General features: G+C 60.5%; 1 protein-coding gene across 3 annotated transcripts; it reads left to right on the top strand.

Annotated features, from left to right (window-relative positions):
- Window positions 1-62: 62 nt before the first annotated feature.
- LOC112059111 (insulin receptor substrate 1-like) lies at window positions 63-13,911 on the top strand. Of its 3 annotated transcripts, none has more exons than XM_065570490.1 (4): window positions 63-1,634; window positions 3,828-5,090; window positions 12,531-12,590; window positions 12,829-13,911. In XM_065570490.1, exons 1-4 carry the CDS (start codon window positions 1,571-1,573, stop codon window positions 12,834-12,836), a joined length of 1,395 nt encoding a protein of 464 aa, XP_065426562.1. In that variant the 5' UTR covers window positions 63-1,570; the 3' UTR covers window positions 12,837-13,911. The 3 variants fall into 3 exon arrangements, with proteins under 3 accessions (XP_065426562.1, XP_065426561.1, XP_023958433.1); XM_065570489.1 differs by lacking the exon at window positions 63-1,634 and adding an exon at window positions 1,641-2,161; XM_024102665.3 differs by lacking the exons at window positions 63-1,634; window positions 12,531-12,590 and adding an exon at window positions 1,641-2,161.
- The last annotated feature ends 1,367 nt before the right edge of the window (window positions 13,912-15,278 follow it).

Below are 15,278 nucleotides of genomic sequence, written 5' to 3'. Positions count from 1 at the left end.
GGGGTGGGGAGGCCGGTTCCCCAGGGACCCCTCGCCCGGCGCTGAGATGCGCCCACCTCTGGGGTGGGGCAGCCGGTTACATGGAGACCCCTCGCCCGGCGCTGAGACGCGCCCACCTCTGGGGCGGGGCGGCCGGTTACCCCCTTCGTGAGGGAGACGCAGGACCCGAGGGGTTGGGGGAGGGGGTGGGCAGCAGCTCCCCCTCCTTTGCTGGCCCTTTAAATCCCCCCCTCCCCCGCGCCTGCAGAGCCATCAATCAGGTCCAGCAGCCGCCTCATGGCAGCGGGTGTTTGCCCGGAGCGGCGGGGGCGGGGGCCGGGCTGCCCGGGAGAGCCGGGGCCGGGCGGAGAAGAGACCCGCAGCCCCGGGCGCATTTGCTCCCTTTGCACTGTGCCGCGCTCGGGGCTCGCAGCTCGGCCTGGCTCGCCCGTGGGGGGGTTATCGCAGCCCCCCCCCCCACACTCCTGACCTGGGAGGTGATCGCACCGAGGGGCCCCCCCGGGTTCTGTGCCCGCTCCACCTGCTTCTGCACGGGGGGGATCCACTTGTGTGAAGGGTCCCCCCCCTTTGCCTTTTCTGCAAGTCCTCCAAGAACCCCCCCTCCGCGTTAACTTGTCCCCCCCCTTCTTGCTACATCAATCTCTGGCTCAGGGGCCAGCGCCAGCCGCCTCCCCGCACAGTAGCTTTTCGTGGGGGTTTCTCCACCGGGCCCGTGGCTTTGTGCCGAGAAAGCCCCTCGCTCGAGTTTTTTCCGTGCCTCGTTTGCGTGGAAAGCGAGACGCCCGTCCCGCTTCTGTGCAAAAGTGTTAAGAATCGTGCGGTCGCCTGGCGCTGCTGTTTGCAACCGGGAGATCCCAGGCGGCCTCCGTGTTCGGGGGCGAGGCGCCGATCCAAACTTTTGCGGGCGAAACCAGGCCGAGAGCGGAGCGATCTTTCGGCTGCAAAAAGCAACGTTGCTCCTTTCTCCTATTTTTCCAAGTCCTGTTCTCCCCCCTCCCCTTCGCTGGCTTCCAGTTTTGCGCCAGCAAACCGCATGGAAAAAAAAAAAACTCGGCTGATTTATTTCGCTTCTCTTCATGTGACTTCTATTAAAATCAAATCCGGAGCCGATTGCAAAAGAAGAAATTCGTGTCCTAGTGCAAACAAGGCTGCAGCTGGCCAGCGAGGGCCTGCGCGGCTGCACCTCTGCGAAGATTGGTTTTTTGCAGCCGTTCGAGATTGCAAAGGGACTCTTGTTTGCACGCTGCCGTGGCTTGTGCAAAATTGGCTCCGGCATGGCGAGGCGACTTTGGCTGCAAACTGACCGGCCGTGAAATCACGGCGAAGCGGGGCCAGGCTGCCCGGCGCTCGGCACAGGCTTTGGACACATGCGGGACGCAAGAGAAGCGAGTTTGCAACGGCGCCTCCTTTCGATGCTCCTGGGTCTCCGGCAGGCCCAATCCAGGGGGCGAAGGCACTAAACCTCTGCCCCCCGGAAGGGAGTCCTGGTGCTGTTGCAAAAACTTGGGGGAGGCGCCCTTGAAAGACAGCAGGTTGCAAAACTGGAGAGGAATGAACTCCTGGGAAGGAGATGATCCGGGCGCAGAGGTGGCGTGAAACGCTGGGCACCCCCGAAGCTCGGTACCCCGAAAGAGGTAGTTGCGAAAGAGGGGTGTGTGTGAATTGCCCCCCCCCAAAGAGGACAGGTGTAGCGACAAACCCTAGGCACCCCCAAAGCTCTGCCCCCCGAAGCAGGCCGGATGTGGTGGCGTTGCAAACAGGGCGGGGGGGGCATGCCTTAACTCTCCTGTTCCCCTGAGTTGGCGCACCATGGAGGAGGCGGCCGGTGAGGGCGACCCGCCCGTGGCCGACGTCCGTCTGTGCGGGCACCTGCGGAAGCAGAAGTCCCAGCGGCGCCGGTTTTTCGTGCTGCGGGCGCCCAGCGAGCGGGGACCGGCCCGCCTGGAGTACTACGAGAGCGAGAAGAAATTCAGGGCTGGCGGCGCCCGCCCCAAACGCAGCTTCCCCCTGGCCAGTGCCCTGAACATCAACAAGCGGGCGGACGCCCGGCACCGGCACCTCATCGTGCTGTACGGCCGGGATGGCACCTTCGGGGTGGCGGCCGAGAGCCCAGAGCAGCAGGAGGCCTGGTACTGCGCCATGACAGAGCTGCGCGCCAAGGGTGAGGGCAGGCGAGGGGGCCACCGACCTGGCAAAGGGAGGCTGGTGCGTGGGCAGCGGTACGGGGGAGTGACTGAAAAATACAATTGGGCAGCCCACAGCTGGGGAGAGAACCCAGGAGTCCTGACTCCCAGCACCCCCTGCTCTAACCACCAGCCCCCACTCCCCTCCCAGAGCCAGGGAGAGAACCCAGGAGTCCTGGCTCCCAGCCCCCCCTGCTCTAACCCACCAGCCCCCACTCCCCTCCCAGAGCCGGGGAGAGAACCCAGGAGTCCTGGCTCCCAGCACCCCCTGCTCTAACCACCAGCCCCCACTCCCCTCCCAGAGCCGGGGAGAGAACCCAGGAGTCCTGGCTCCCTGCCCCCCCTGCTCTGACCCACCAGCCCCCACTCCCCTCCCAGAGCCAGGGAGAGAGCAGGGGGGCTGGGAGCCAGGACGCCTGGGTTCTCTCCCTGGCTCTGGGAGGGGAGTGGGGGCTGGTGGGTTAGAGCAGGGGGGTCTGGGAGCCAGGACTCCTGGGTTCTCTCCCCGATTCCGGGAGCGGGGTGGGCTCTGGGTTCTATTTCCGAAATCTCATATGGGCAAAGTCCAGCCCCAGAAGAGGCAGGATGGGGGTGGATAAAAGCCCTGATACGGTTCCAGGCGCCAGCCGAGGAATTGGGCCAATCTGTCCCGTTTTGTCCCAGGGCCCAGCGTGGCCGAGCGCCCGGACAATTCACCCAGGGCAGGCAGCAAACTTTGCCCTGGAACAGCTAGTGCCATATGCAATAGAGACCAACAATACTACAGGGACCTGGCCCGGACTCCTGGGTTCTCTCCCTGGCTCTGGGAGGGGAGTGGGGGCTGGTGGGTTAGAGCAGGGGGGGCTGGGAGCCAGGACTCCTGGGTTCTCTCCCCAGCTATGGGAGGGGAGCGGGGGCTGGTAGTTAGAGCAGGGGGCGCTGGGAGCCAGGACTCCTGGGTTCTCTCCCTGCGCCCAGCAGGGGAATATTCCAGGAAATATTAAATATATTAAATATTCAATCCTGTTTCCAGCTATCGAAATTACCTCTCCCCGGCCATTTCCCACCATAGCTGTCTCCCCCCTCCCCTGGGTCCCCATGGAAACAGTCAGTCACCAGGGTGACGTGGGTGGTTGCCACGGCACTGGGATCTTTGGGTCTGTTTATTCCTTGGTCCTGTTCTCCCACCTGTTCCCCCCCCCTCCACCCTGCTTCCCGGTCACCTGCCCTGTGCTCGTATCCAGCCACTGCCACAGCTCAACGCGGGGCCCTGTGTGACTGGCTGCCCCGCCCCAGAGGTGGGCGCATCTCAGCACCGGGCAAGAGGTCCCTGGGGAACCGGCCGCCCCGCCCCAGAGGTGGGCGCATCTCAGCACCGGGCAAGAGGTCCCTGGGGAACCGGCCGCCCCGCCCCAGAGGTGGCTGCATCTCAGCGCCGGGCGAGGGGTCCCTGGGAACCGGCTGCCCCGCCCCAGAGGTGGCTGCATCTCAGCGCCGGGCGAGGGGTCCCTGGGAACCGGCCGCCCCGCCCCAGAGGTGGGGGTGTCTCAGCGCCGGGCGAGGGGTCTCCGGGGAACCTGTCTCCCACCGAGTGCCATCTCTGCCCCCTCCGCAGAGCCAGCCGCATTCCCCACCTGGTTTAACCCTCTCCTCCCCTTCCCGCAGGCCTGTCGCAGCCGGGGAGCGGGGCGGCGTGGCCCTTCCGGGAGGTGTGGCAGGTGAGCCTGCGCCCCAAGGGGCTGGGGCAGGCCAGGAACCTGGTGGGCGTGCACCGGCTGTGCCTGGCGGAGAGCACGGTGGAGCTGGTGCAGCTCGGCGCCCCGGCCCCCTGCCTACTGCTGCAGCTGCTGAGTGTCCGGCGTTGCGGCCATTCGGAGAACTACTTCTTCCTGGAGGTGGGGCGCTCGGCCGCCACGGGCCCCGGCGAGCTGTGGATGCAGGTGGAGGACCTGGTGGTGGCCCGGCACATCCACGAAACCATCCTGGAGGCCATGAAGCGGCTGAGTGAGGAGTGCCGGGTGCGAGGCCGCGGCCAGGCCTCCGCCCCCATCTCGGTGCCGGCCCGGCGCCTGCCCCCTGCCCAGCTGCCGGGCTCCGGGCGCCGCCTGCCCGACGGGGACTACGCCCTGGCGTCGTCGGACGAGGGCGGATCCTCCAGCCCCGGAGAGGGGCGCCCGACGGGCAGCCCAGAGCCGGCAGGCTCCCCGGAGGGGCGGGCGCCCAGCTGCAAGCGGCCGTCGCTGCCCCCCTTGGCGCTGGGCACAGGCGCCGGGCGGAGGAAGCCAGGGTGGTGCCCAGAGTCCGGCTACATGGCCATGCTGCCCGGGGCAGCCCTGCCGGGCGCGGGGCAGCCGGATTACGTGCCCATGAGCCCCAGCGGCGTCTCTCCGCCCCGGGGCGAAGCCGCCGGGTACATGCTCATGTCCCCCAGCGGGAGCTGGGCGCCCGAGTACGTGAACATGTCCCCGCTGTGGCGCTCGGCCAGCAGCACCCCCCTGCGCCGCAGCCCCCCGCCCGGCGCCCCCGGGGAGGCCCCCTGCCCCTTCCGCTCCCTGCCGCGCACCTACAAGCACGGGGCCCAGCTGGCCGTGCCCGGGCGCCTCTCCTCCTGCTCCTCCTCCACCAGCAGTGAGAGCTTGGAGGAGCCGGTGTCCCTGAGCCCCGGGGAGTACGTCAGCATCGAATACCGGCCCGGCCCGGGCCAGCCGGCGAGGGCGGAGCCCGGCAGGCGGCGCTGCAGGGAGCGGGGCATCCCCGCCTGGGAGGAGCCGGGACTCAACTACGTTGCCCTGGACCTGGCCCGGGGAGGAGGCGGCCCGGATGGGAGCCCCCGGGCGGCCGGTGGCCCCAGCCCCCAGGCCTACGCCAGCATCGACTTCCACCGCTCCCAGGAGCTGCAGGGACGACGGGGCGGAAGGGACGGGCCAGGTACGGGGCGGATCTGGGGGTCACGGGGTCAGGGGGACGCAGGTTCGGGGCGGGGGGCTGTGGTCATGGTTTTCCAAAGAGCTTCTTTTTGCAGGGTAGCCAGAAACCTTCCCCTTTGTTTACTAACATCCGCAAGGTGTTTGTTTTGTAAGCTACCCTACAAAAATACCCCTGCTTGTAAACAGCGCTCGAAAGTCTGGCAAGAGCTGGCGGGGGGAGGTTGAGGGCTACCCTACGTAAACACAGAGTGGGGCTGGGACTGCGGATGGTGGCTTCTCAACGACCCAAGGGTGTGGGGCGACTCTACAAAAAAGACGGTTACTCACCGTTGTAACTGTTGTTCTTCGAGATGTGTTGCTCATATCCATTCCATTAGGTGTGTGCGCGCCGCGTGCACGATCGTCGGAAGATTTTTACCCTAGCAACACCGGCGGGTCGGCTGTGGAGCCCCCTAGAGTGGCGCCTTCATGGCGCTGAATATATACCCCAGCCGACCCGGCGCCCCCTCAGTTCCTTCTTGCCGGCTACTCCGACAGTGGGGACGGAGGGCGGGTTTGGAATGGATATGAGCAACACATCTCGAAGAACAACAGTTACAACGGTGAGTAACCGTCTTTTCTTCTTCGAGTGCTTGCTCATATCCATTCCATTAGGTGACTCCCAAGCCCAACTTAGGTGGTGGGGTCGGAGTGAGACATTGCTGTGTGCAAAACCGCTGATCCAAAGGCAGCATCGTCCCTGGACTGCTGCACTAGTGCATAGTGTTCTGTAAACGTGTGGACTGACGACCAAACCGCAGCTCTACAAATGTCCTGGATCGGAACTTGCGCCAGGAAAGCCGCCGAGGAAGCTTGTGCCCTCGTGGAGTGAGCGGTGAGGTGGGGTGCTGAGACACCTGCCAGGTCGTAGCAAGTCCGGATGCAAGACGTGATCCAGGAGGATAGGCGTTGTGATGAGACCGGTGAGCCTTTCATTCGGTCGGCCACTGCAACGAAGAGTTGCGTCGTCTTTCTAAAGGGCCTTGTGCGGTCAATATAGAAGGCCAGGGCCCTGCGTACGTCCAGAGAATGCAAACGTTGATCCTGGCGAGAAGCATGTGGTTTAGGGTGAAAGACCGGGAGAAATATATCCTGGTTGATATGAAATGGAGAAACCACCTTAGGGAGAAAGGCAGGATGTGGACGAAGCTGCACTTTATCCTTATGGAAAACTGTGTAAGGGGGCTCGGATGTAAGCGCCCTGAGTTCAGAAACGCGCCTTGCTGAGGTGATGGCTACGAGGAAGGCTGTCTTCCAGGATAGGTACAGAAGTGAACAGGTGGCCAGTGGCTCGAATGGAGGACCTGTGAGCTTGGAGAGAACCAGGTTGAGGTCCCACGTCGGAACGGGCTGACGTTGTTGTGGGTACATCCGGTCTAAGCCCTTGAGGAATCTAACGACCATCGGGTTAGAGAATACCGAGGACGCGAGTTCCCCTGGATGGAAGGCCGATATAGCGGCCAGGTGAACTCTAATTGAAGATATCGCCAACCCCTGCTGTTTTAGGGAGAGGAGATATTCCAAAATAAGAGGAATAGGTGCGTGCAATGGGGACGTGGCTCGTTGCTCGCACCAACAGGAGAACCGCTTCCACTTGGCCAAGTATGTGGTCCGTGTTGAAGGCTTCCTACTGCTCAGCAGAATCTGTTGGACAGAGTGTGAACACTGTTGCTCTGCCTGGGTGAACCATGGAGCAGCCACGCCGTGAGGTGGAGTGATTGCAGGTCGGGGTGACGCAGCCGGCCGTGGTTCTGCGTGATGAGATCCGGATACAACGGAAGCGGGATCGGTGTCTGAACCGAGAGTTCCAGCAGCGTGGTGTACCAATGTTGTCTCGGCCACGCTGGAGCGATCAGAATCACCTGTGCCTGGTCTCTGCGCAATTTGAGCAGTACCTTGTGGACCAGAGGAAACGGAGGGAAGGCATAAAACAGGTGGTCTTTCCAGGTAAGGAGAAACGCATCCGAGAGGGAGCCTGGGGCTCGACCTTGCAGGGAGCAGAACACGTGGCACTTCCTGTTGTCTCGAGATGCAAACAGGTCTATCTGGGGAAACCCCCACTTCTGGAAGACGGAATGTATGATGTCCGGACGGATAGACCACTCGTGCGTTTGAAAGGACCTGCTGAGTCGGTCCGCTAAAGTGTTCTGGACTCCAGGGAGGAACGATGCCGTGAGATGGATTGAGTGGGCGATGCAGAAGTCCCACAGGCGAATGGCCTCTTGGCATAGAATTGACGAACGTGCTCCTCCTTGCTTGTTGATGTAAAACATGGCCGTGGTGTTGTCGGTGAGAACTAACACACAGCGGCCACGTAGGAGATTGAGAAATGCCTGGCATGCCAGGCGCACCGCCATCAGTTCCCGAACATTGATGTGTAGGGCTAGCTGAGGTGCAGTCCACAGGCCCTGGGTATGGTGCTCGTTGAGATGGGCGCCCCAACCCAGAGATGAAGCGTCTGTGACCAGGTGCAGAGAGGGTTGTGGGGCGTGAAACGGCATCCCCTCGCAAACCACATTGTGATCTAGCCACCATGTGAGGGAGGTCAGGACCGAGTTCGGGATTGTGACCACCATATTCAGGCTGTCCCGATGTGGGCGGTATATTGATGACACCCAGGTCTGGAGTGGGCGAAGCCGAAGTCTGGCATGCCTGGTTACGTACGTGCAGGAAGCCATGTGACCCAGCAGGGTAAGGCATGACCTCACCGTGGTAGTTGGGAAGGCCTTGAGTCCTTGGATGAGGCTCGTGATGGTGCAAAAGCGATTGTCTGGCAGGATGGCTTGTGCGCGTCTGGAGTCTAGAACCGCACCGATGAATTCTATTCTCTGGGTAGGTTCTAGAGTGGATTTGTCCTTGTTGAGTAGGATACCCAACTTGTTGAATGTGCGCACTATTATGTGGACGTGATCGCGAACTTGTTCTTTGGTGCGACCGCGTACCAGCCAGTCGTCTAGGTACGGGAACACCTGTATCCCTTGCCGACGAAGGTACGCTGCCACGACAGCCATACATTTCGTGAACACCCGTGGGGCCGAGGATAGGCCGAAGGGAAGGACTGCAAATTGGTAGTGCACCCTGTTTACCACGAATCGCAGGAAGCGTCTGTGAGGCGTGTAAATAGCAATGTGAAAGTATGCGTCTTTCATGTCGAGGGCGGCGAACCAGTCTCCAGGATCGAGGGAAGGGATAATGGCCCCCAGAGAGACCATGCGGAACTTCAACTTTACTACGAATTTGTTGAGTCCGCGCAAGTCCAAGATGGGTCGCAGACCTCCTTTGGACTTGGGGATGAGGAAATAACGGGAGTAGAATCCCCTGCCCCTTAATTCCACTGGAACCTCCTCTATGGCCCCCATAGCGAGGAGCGTAGAAACTTCCTGTATAAGAAGTTGCTCGTGAGAAGGGTCCCTGAAGAGGGACGGGGAAGGGGGGGAGGAGGGGGGGATAGAAGAAAACTGGATAGCGTATCCCCTCTCCACCGTGCGGAGGACCCAACGGTCCGAAGTTATAAGGGACCAAGCACGGTGGAAGTGGGAGAGGCGATCCCGAAAGGAGGGGGCTGGATCCTGGGGGATGACTGGGGCGCCGTCCTCGACCGCACCTTCAAAAGTTCTGCCTGGGGCCTGAAGGTGGTCGAGGTGGCCCCTGGTTCTGGCCGGGTTGAGGGCCGGTCCACCTTCTTCTACCACCTCGCCCTCGCCTCCGGGCCGAGTCTTGTCTCTGACGAGGCGGGGGGGGGGTAGAAGCGCTGAGGTTGCGGCCTAAATGGCCTGCGCTGGGGGCCCACAACATGCATCCCCAGGGAGCGCATGATTGTTCTCGAGTCCTTGAGGCTCTGCAGGCGGGAATCCGTCTTATCCGAGAACAATCCATGCCCCTCAAAAGGCAGATCTTGTAGGGTTTGCTGCAGCTCCGGAGGCAAACCCGAAACCTGAAGCCAGGAGATCCTGCGCATAGCGATGCCCGAAGCCAGGGTCCTCGCCGCTGAGTCTGCAATGTCCAAGGAGGCCTGCAAGGAGGTCCGAGCCACCTTCTTGCCCTCCTCTACCATGGCTCCAAACTCTTCCCTGGACTCTTGGGGAATCAACTCCTTAAACTTCCCCATAGAGTTCCAGGAGTTGAAATTGTAGCGGCTCAGTAACGCCTGTTGGTTCGCCGCTCTCAGTTGTAGCCCTCCGGCTGAGTAGACCTTACGGCCAAACAGGTCGAGCCGCTTAGCCTCTTTTGATTTAGGCGCTGCAGCCTGCTGGCCGTGGCGCTCTCGTGCATTCACTGATTCCACCACCAGTGAGCACGGTTGGGGGTGGGTGTACAAGTACCCATAGTCCTTAGAGGGGACAAAGTATTTTCTTTCCACCCCTCTCGCTGTGGGTGGAATGGAGGCAGGAGTTTGCCATATCGTATCCGCATTCGATTGGATCGTGCGGATCAGAGGTAACGCCACCCTCGATGGGGCATCTGCTCCAAGGATGTTCACGATCGGGTCGTGCACCTCCACTATCTCCTCCGCCTGCAGGTCCATATTACGGGCCATCCTACGCAGGAGATCCTGGTGAGCCCGAAGATCTATCGGAGGGGGACCCGTACATGAAGTGCCCGCCACTGCCTCGTCCGGAGAGGAGGAAGAGGATGCCTCCGGTGGTACCGGATCCAAGGGGGGGTCCTGATCCCCTTGCTCTTGGGCCGGGGCATCACCTGCACTTGGGTCCCTGGTGTCGGGTGGCGTGGACACCGAAGCCTCCATGCCTCCTGGCGGAGGCCGAGAGATGGTGGATTCTGGGGCCCTTCTAACCGAGTGACCCGAGCGAGAGGTCGATGGTATTGGAGCCCCTTGTTCTTGGTGGTATGCCCACGGGGTCCAAAACGACCAGTGAGATGGTCCATGAGATTGGTCCTCTGCCATCTCCTGCCAGTGGCCGAAATTTTGTTCATCGGCGCGCCCTTGAGGGGGGTATGCCGATCTCGACAAGTCCTCCGAGGAGCGAGACACCGATCTAGACGGCCATGGCGGTGCCGAGAGAGATGAAACCATCCCGGTGGGCTGCGGTGCCGCACGGTGCCGGTCCGGAGATGATCTATCTCCGCGCGGTGCCGGCGATCGGTGCCGGGACCGCGACCGGTGCCGATGACCTCGTCGGTGCCGGGAGTCGGATCTGGACCTCGACGAGGACCTGGAGTATGCCCGGTGCCGGGAGCGACCCCTCGACGTCGAGCGCCGACCGTAGCGGTGCCGAGAACTACGTCTCGACGTTGATCGGTGCCGACGATCATAGCGGTGCCGAGACGTAGAGCGGTGCCGCGAAGTAGATCTTGGCCGCGAGTACGACCGGTGCCGAGACGATATTCGGCGCCGGGACTGCGAGCGGCGTGGGGACCTGCTTCGGGACCTGGACCGGTGCCGAGGTTCCAGCCCCTGTGATGGTGGGCGCATCAAAGCAGGTTTCCCCCTCGACTGGACCGGGCGAGTCAACGGTGCAGTCGGTGCCGGTGGCTGAGGCGGTGCCGGCTCCGTGAGAGCTATTAAGTCTCTCGCCGCCGCGAAGGTCTCTGGAGTCGACGGGAGGCACTGTATCACCGCCGGCCTGGGGGGAGACGCTATTTGCACCGGACTCAACGGCCTCGGCGCCGGAGTCGACGGTGCCGGAGGCAACTGTTTCCGTTGCTCCACCGGTGGACGCGGCTCTACCCCCGACACTGGGGGAGCTGGCGTCTTCGGCACTGATGTCCCCGTCTTATGGGCTTTTTTATGCCCTGGGGATAAGGACCGGCGCCGAGGCACTTGCTGTGTCTGCGGTGCCGACGAGGTCCGGTGCCGGGGAGGCTTGTCTGACGCCACTCGCGTGGTCGTCGCAGCCGGTGCCGCCGGGGCACTGCGCACCGAGGTGCTAGGTGCCGGGGCCTTGCTCGTGGAAGGAGCGTCCGGGCTAAGAGCCGCCTCCATCAGAAGTTGCCTGAGCCGAAAGTCCCGCTCCTTCTTCGTTCTCGGACGAAAGGCCTTACAGATTTTACACTTGTCTGTCTGGTGTGACTCTCCCAGGCACTTCAGACAAGATTCGTGCGGGTCGCTCGTGGGCATAGGTTTAGCGCAGGAGGCGCACAGCTTGAAGCCGGGAGCGTTGGGCATGAGCCCGGCCCCGCGGCCGGGGGAGAAAGGGGGGAGACGACCCCCTTAACCCCCTGGACTATTTAGAACAACTTTACAACTACTTAACTAACTTACAACAAACTCTAAGACTATAACTATAACTACAACTATGATACAACAATAAAGCTAGGGAAAGTGGAGAACAGCTAAGCAGCGCTCCACAGTTCCAACGACCGTCAGGGGCGGTAAGAAGGAACTGAGGGGGCGCCGGGTCGGCTGGGGTATATATTCAGCGCCATGAAGGCGCCACTCTAGGGGGCTCCACAGCCGACCCGCCGGTGTTGCTAGGGTAAAAATCTTCCGACGATCGTGCACGCGGCGCGCACACACCTAATGGAATGGATATGAGCAAGCACTCGAAGAAGAAACAAAGGCTTTGTAAACACAGTGGAGATGAGTTCACGGCGGTTTCAAAAGCCCCATGGCTTTAAGCTGCCCTTAGGGGGCCTGCAGCTGCCTTGTTTCTTTACCAAAAAGACTTGGGGTTGGGGTTTGTCCCCCATCTTCCAGGGCCAACTCAGCTGTTTCTGTGCGGTCGGCGAAGGCAGAACCTCCTGGCGCTTGCTTGAAACTGCCTTCCCGGGGTGTACGGTCCCCTTTAGAAACCGCGTTTTCTTGCTTTGGCTAAGGGTTTCTCCCCTGTGGAGACAGCTGTGGGGGGGTCCCCTATTAGAAACCGTTTTTTTTTTTTAATTGGCCGGGGGTCCCCTTTAGAAACTGCTGCAGTTCTCCCCCTTAAAAACTATTTTTTTGGAGGCCAGGGATTTTCCCTTTTAGAAACTGCCTTTCTGGGGACGGGGGAAAGATTTTCCCCTTCAAAATGCAGGTGTTTATTTTAACTATGAACGGTGGGGGAAGGTTAGAAGCAGGCTTTGTTGCCTGAGCAATATCCATTCTAGAAACTGCCTCTTTTTTTGTGCGGGTCACCCCTTAGAAACCGTCTCCTTGGGGGGTGTTGGCGTGTCGCTGCCCCTCGCCAGTGGGCATGTGAATCGTTCCCCGAATAATTTGATACGTACTCACACCACTGTTGGGGCTTTGCACTAGAAACGGACTCTTCTTACTGTACGTGGAGATGTTCCCCCTTAGAAACCTCTATTTTTCTGTGGGATTCCCTCGAAACGCTCCCCCTGCCCCCCCCCCCCATCCAACATTGCCCGCGGTTCTAGGCCTGCTTCCTTCACTCTGAACGGGGGAAAGAAAACGGAGAGAAACTGGCTGGAAAGGTTTATTATTTCCCCTTTTCTTTTCCAGCTGTTTTGTTCCTTTCTTCCTGCCTGGCGAGGGGTCCCTGGCTAACCAGCTGCCCCAGAGGTGGGCGCATCTCAGCACCGGGCGAGGGGTCCCTGGGTAACTGGCCGCCCCGCCCCAGAGGTGGCTGCATCTCAGCACCGGGCGAGGGGTCCCTGGGTAACCGGCCGCCTCGCCCCAGAGGTGGCCACATCTCAGTGCCAGGCGAGGGGTCCCCATGTAACCAGCCGCCCCACCCCAGAAGTGGCTGCAACCAGGGGCATTAATACAGGATCGATCCTTTCTCGACTCTCCCTTCCAGAGTGCTGACCCCTTTGCAGTCCGTGCAGCCTGGTGACTTCGGGGCTCCCCTGGCTCGGGACCAACGCTCCACCCCAGAGCTGGTCGCATTGGAACGCCTGCTGCCTGATACCTCCGCAGACGACGCGCGTCGGTTTCCTCCCGATGGACCGTGAACCCCTTTAAGTGCCTTTGTTTTTGGGGTGCAGCTCTCGGGGGTGTGTGTGTGTGGAGAACAAGCCAAAGACAGACTCACGTTTTGGGGGGGGCTGGTGCCTTGTGCTCCGGATGTCTTTTGGATCTGCTGGGGGGACACAGTTTAACCTGACCATGGGCTTGAGGTTTCAAGGTCACTCCCAGTTTTGGGGATCCCTCTGCACCGAAGCCAATTCTTTACTCCTCTTTTGGGGGGGGGCATCTCCCCAGCTTCCCACCCCTTGGGATGGAGACTTTTCAGGGGGTTAATTCCTTATTTGCAGGGTTCACCCCCCTCTGCATTGGAGTCACCCCTTTGACCCCATCAACCCTCTGGTGCCTTCATGCCCCCCGCCTGCCTGTTTTTGGGGTACGCCCCAAAGGCTCCCCCCATCTGCACACTGTCTTTTGTTCTCCCTGCCCCAGCATTGGGGGGAATATTTTGCCCTCTCGCATATCCAAAATGCACCCTGCAGATGGGGCGTTGTGGGTGGGCCCCCGCTGCCCCCCCACACCGGTCTTAGGTTTGACACCTTTCGCGAGGAGAATTTGGGGTTCACGCTGTGCTTCTGAATTGCACATGGTTGGGTTTTTTTGCACAAGCTTTAAAACGTTTCGTTTGAAACCACATAATTTATAGCTCCGGCTCTGGGGCCTTAAATCCACTTGCCCTTCGTCGGGATCCCACCGAGCCGCTTCCTCGCTCCCGGCTTTCGCCAGCTGAGCTCGCCGGGAAGGGAGTTTTTAAATCCCCTCTCGGAAGGTTTCGGGGCTGGGCCGGTCGTTCGCTTTGCGGGATTTAGCGCTTGTTTGCAGAATCGGGAGTTCGATTTTGCGGGTCCCTCGTTTGCAAGATTGGAGCTGCAGGAATTGGATGGTTTTTTGGTTATAATAAAGCCTTTCTATTGCAGTTTGTGTCAAATGGGCTTTATGGGAAAAGTGGGTATGGACAAAATTTGAAATACACTGGGAGTTCATTTTCTGGGATCTCCTCTGCCCTTGTCAAGGGAGATCCACCCAGATCCTTTAAACGCGACACAATCCACCTGCAAGCCTGGACCTGGGGCTACACCCAGAGCGTTGGGGAGCCAGTCGTGCTCAAAAAGGCCCCCCTCTTTTCTGGGGCTGGAGATTTGCAAAATGATTCTCAGCGGTCGGGAGCTCAGTTTCTCGCCCCTCCTCAACGTGATTTACGGCCTTGCAACAATGTCTTTGACCCAAAAACCTTTCTCAAATTAAGAGGCATTGCAAAGCTTGATTGAGCCGCTTGGGCTGTTTGCAAATACGTTCTCCAAAAAAGAATAAAGGGGATTTAGAAGCACGGCTGGAACGGGTGCCAACTTGGCGAACCCAGTTTGATTTTTTTGTTGTTGGAATAAAAGTAAAAGAACTTTGCCCGACGTTTCGTAATGCGGTGGCTGCTTAGGTTTTGCATTCAGGGCTTCAGTCAAAATCATTTTGCAGCTCGGCCTCATCTGCAAATGAAAATTCCCTCAACGGTTGCAACGACAAAAAAATAATTGTCCTCAAGTGCATCTGTGCAGGGCGGATTGACTTTACATTCGCAGCCGATCCTGGTATTTCCAACGGATGCGTTTGGGGTTTTTTCCGCAGTGACGGGCGTGAGAGCCACGTAGCGAATCCAGGGGAAGCGAGATTTCCGAACTAAAACCTTCCCAATTAGTGAGGTTTGCAAAGAGCTTTGAAGTTTTCAACCCAAGAACGCCAGCAAATCCATTTCCTTTAAGAAATCCCCAGCTCCCGCCGCTGGACTTCTTCGTTTCAAACGCCCCCCTGGGCTTTTCCAGGGGCGGAGATCGGGCTGGCTGAGGCCCTGCGCAGGAGTCACTTCGGCCAAGTCGGTTGTTAGCTCTAGCAAGGGGCCTGGCTGCGGCGTTGAGGAACGCCGACGGTCGGGGGTTTTGGCGGATTGCAAACCTGCTTTGATCCAGCGGGGCCTTTGGCAGGGCCGGGGAATGGGGTGGCTGTTCTGAGGTGGGAGGGGGTGGGGTGCCCACTTGGGGGGGGGTTCTTGCTCCCTGTTGGTGCTGTGTGGAACCCCCAGAATCAGAGAGGCGCGCGATCGCCCCCTGCTGGGAGCCACCCAGGAGGTCGGGGCTGGTTTAAGTGTTGCCATTTTGGTAGGGCCTACAGAATTAGGCACCAGTTACAGCCCCCCCAACCCCACGTGCACTTTGCAGGCCCCCCCCCGTCTCCTGTGCCTGCTGGTGGGGGTGGGAGAGATGTGACGAAGTGGGGGGTTTTCTTGTTCTCTGT

Source organism: Chrysemys picta, chromosome 16, assembly GCF_011386835.1.
Source record: "Chrysemys picta bellii isolate R12L10 chromosome 16, ASM1138683v2, whole genome shotgun sequence".
Lineage (NCBI taxonomy): Eukaryota > Metazoa > Chordata > Testudines > Emydidae > Chrysemys > Chrysemys picta.
Note: the sequence above shows the minus strand (reverse complement) of the source record. Positions and strands in the feature narration are given on the sequence as shown.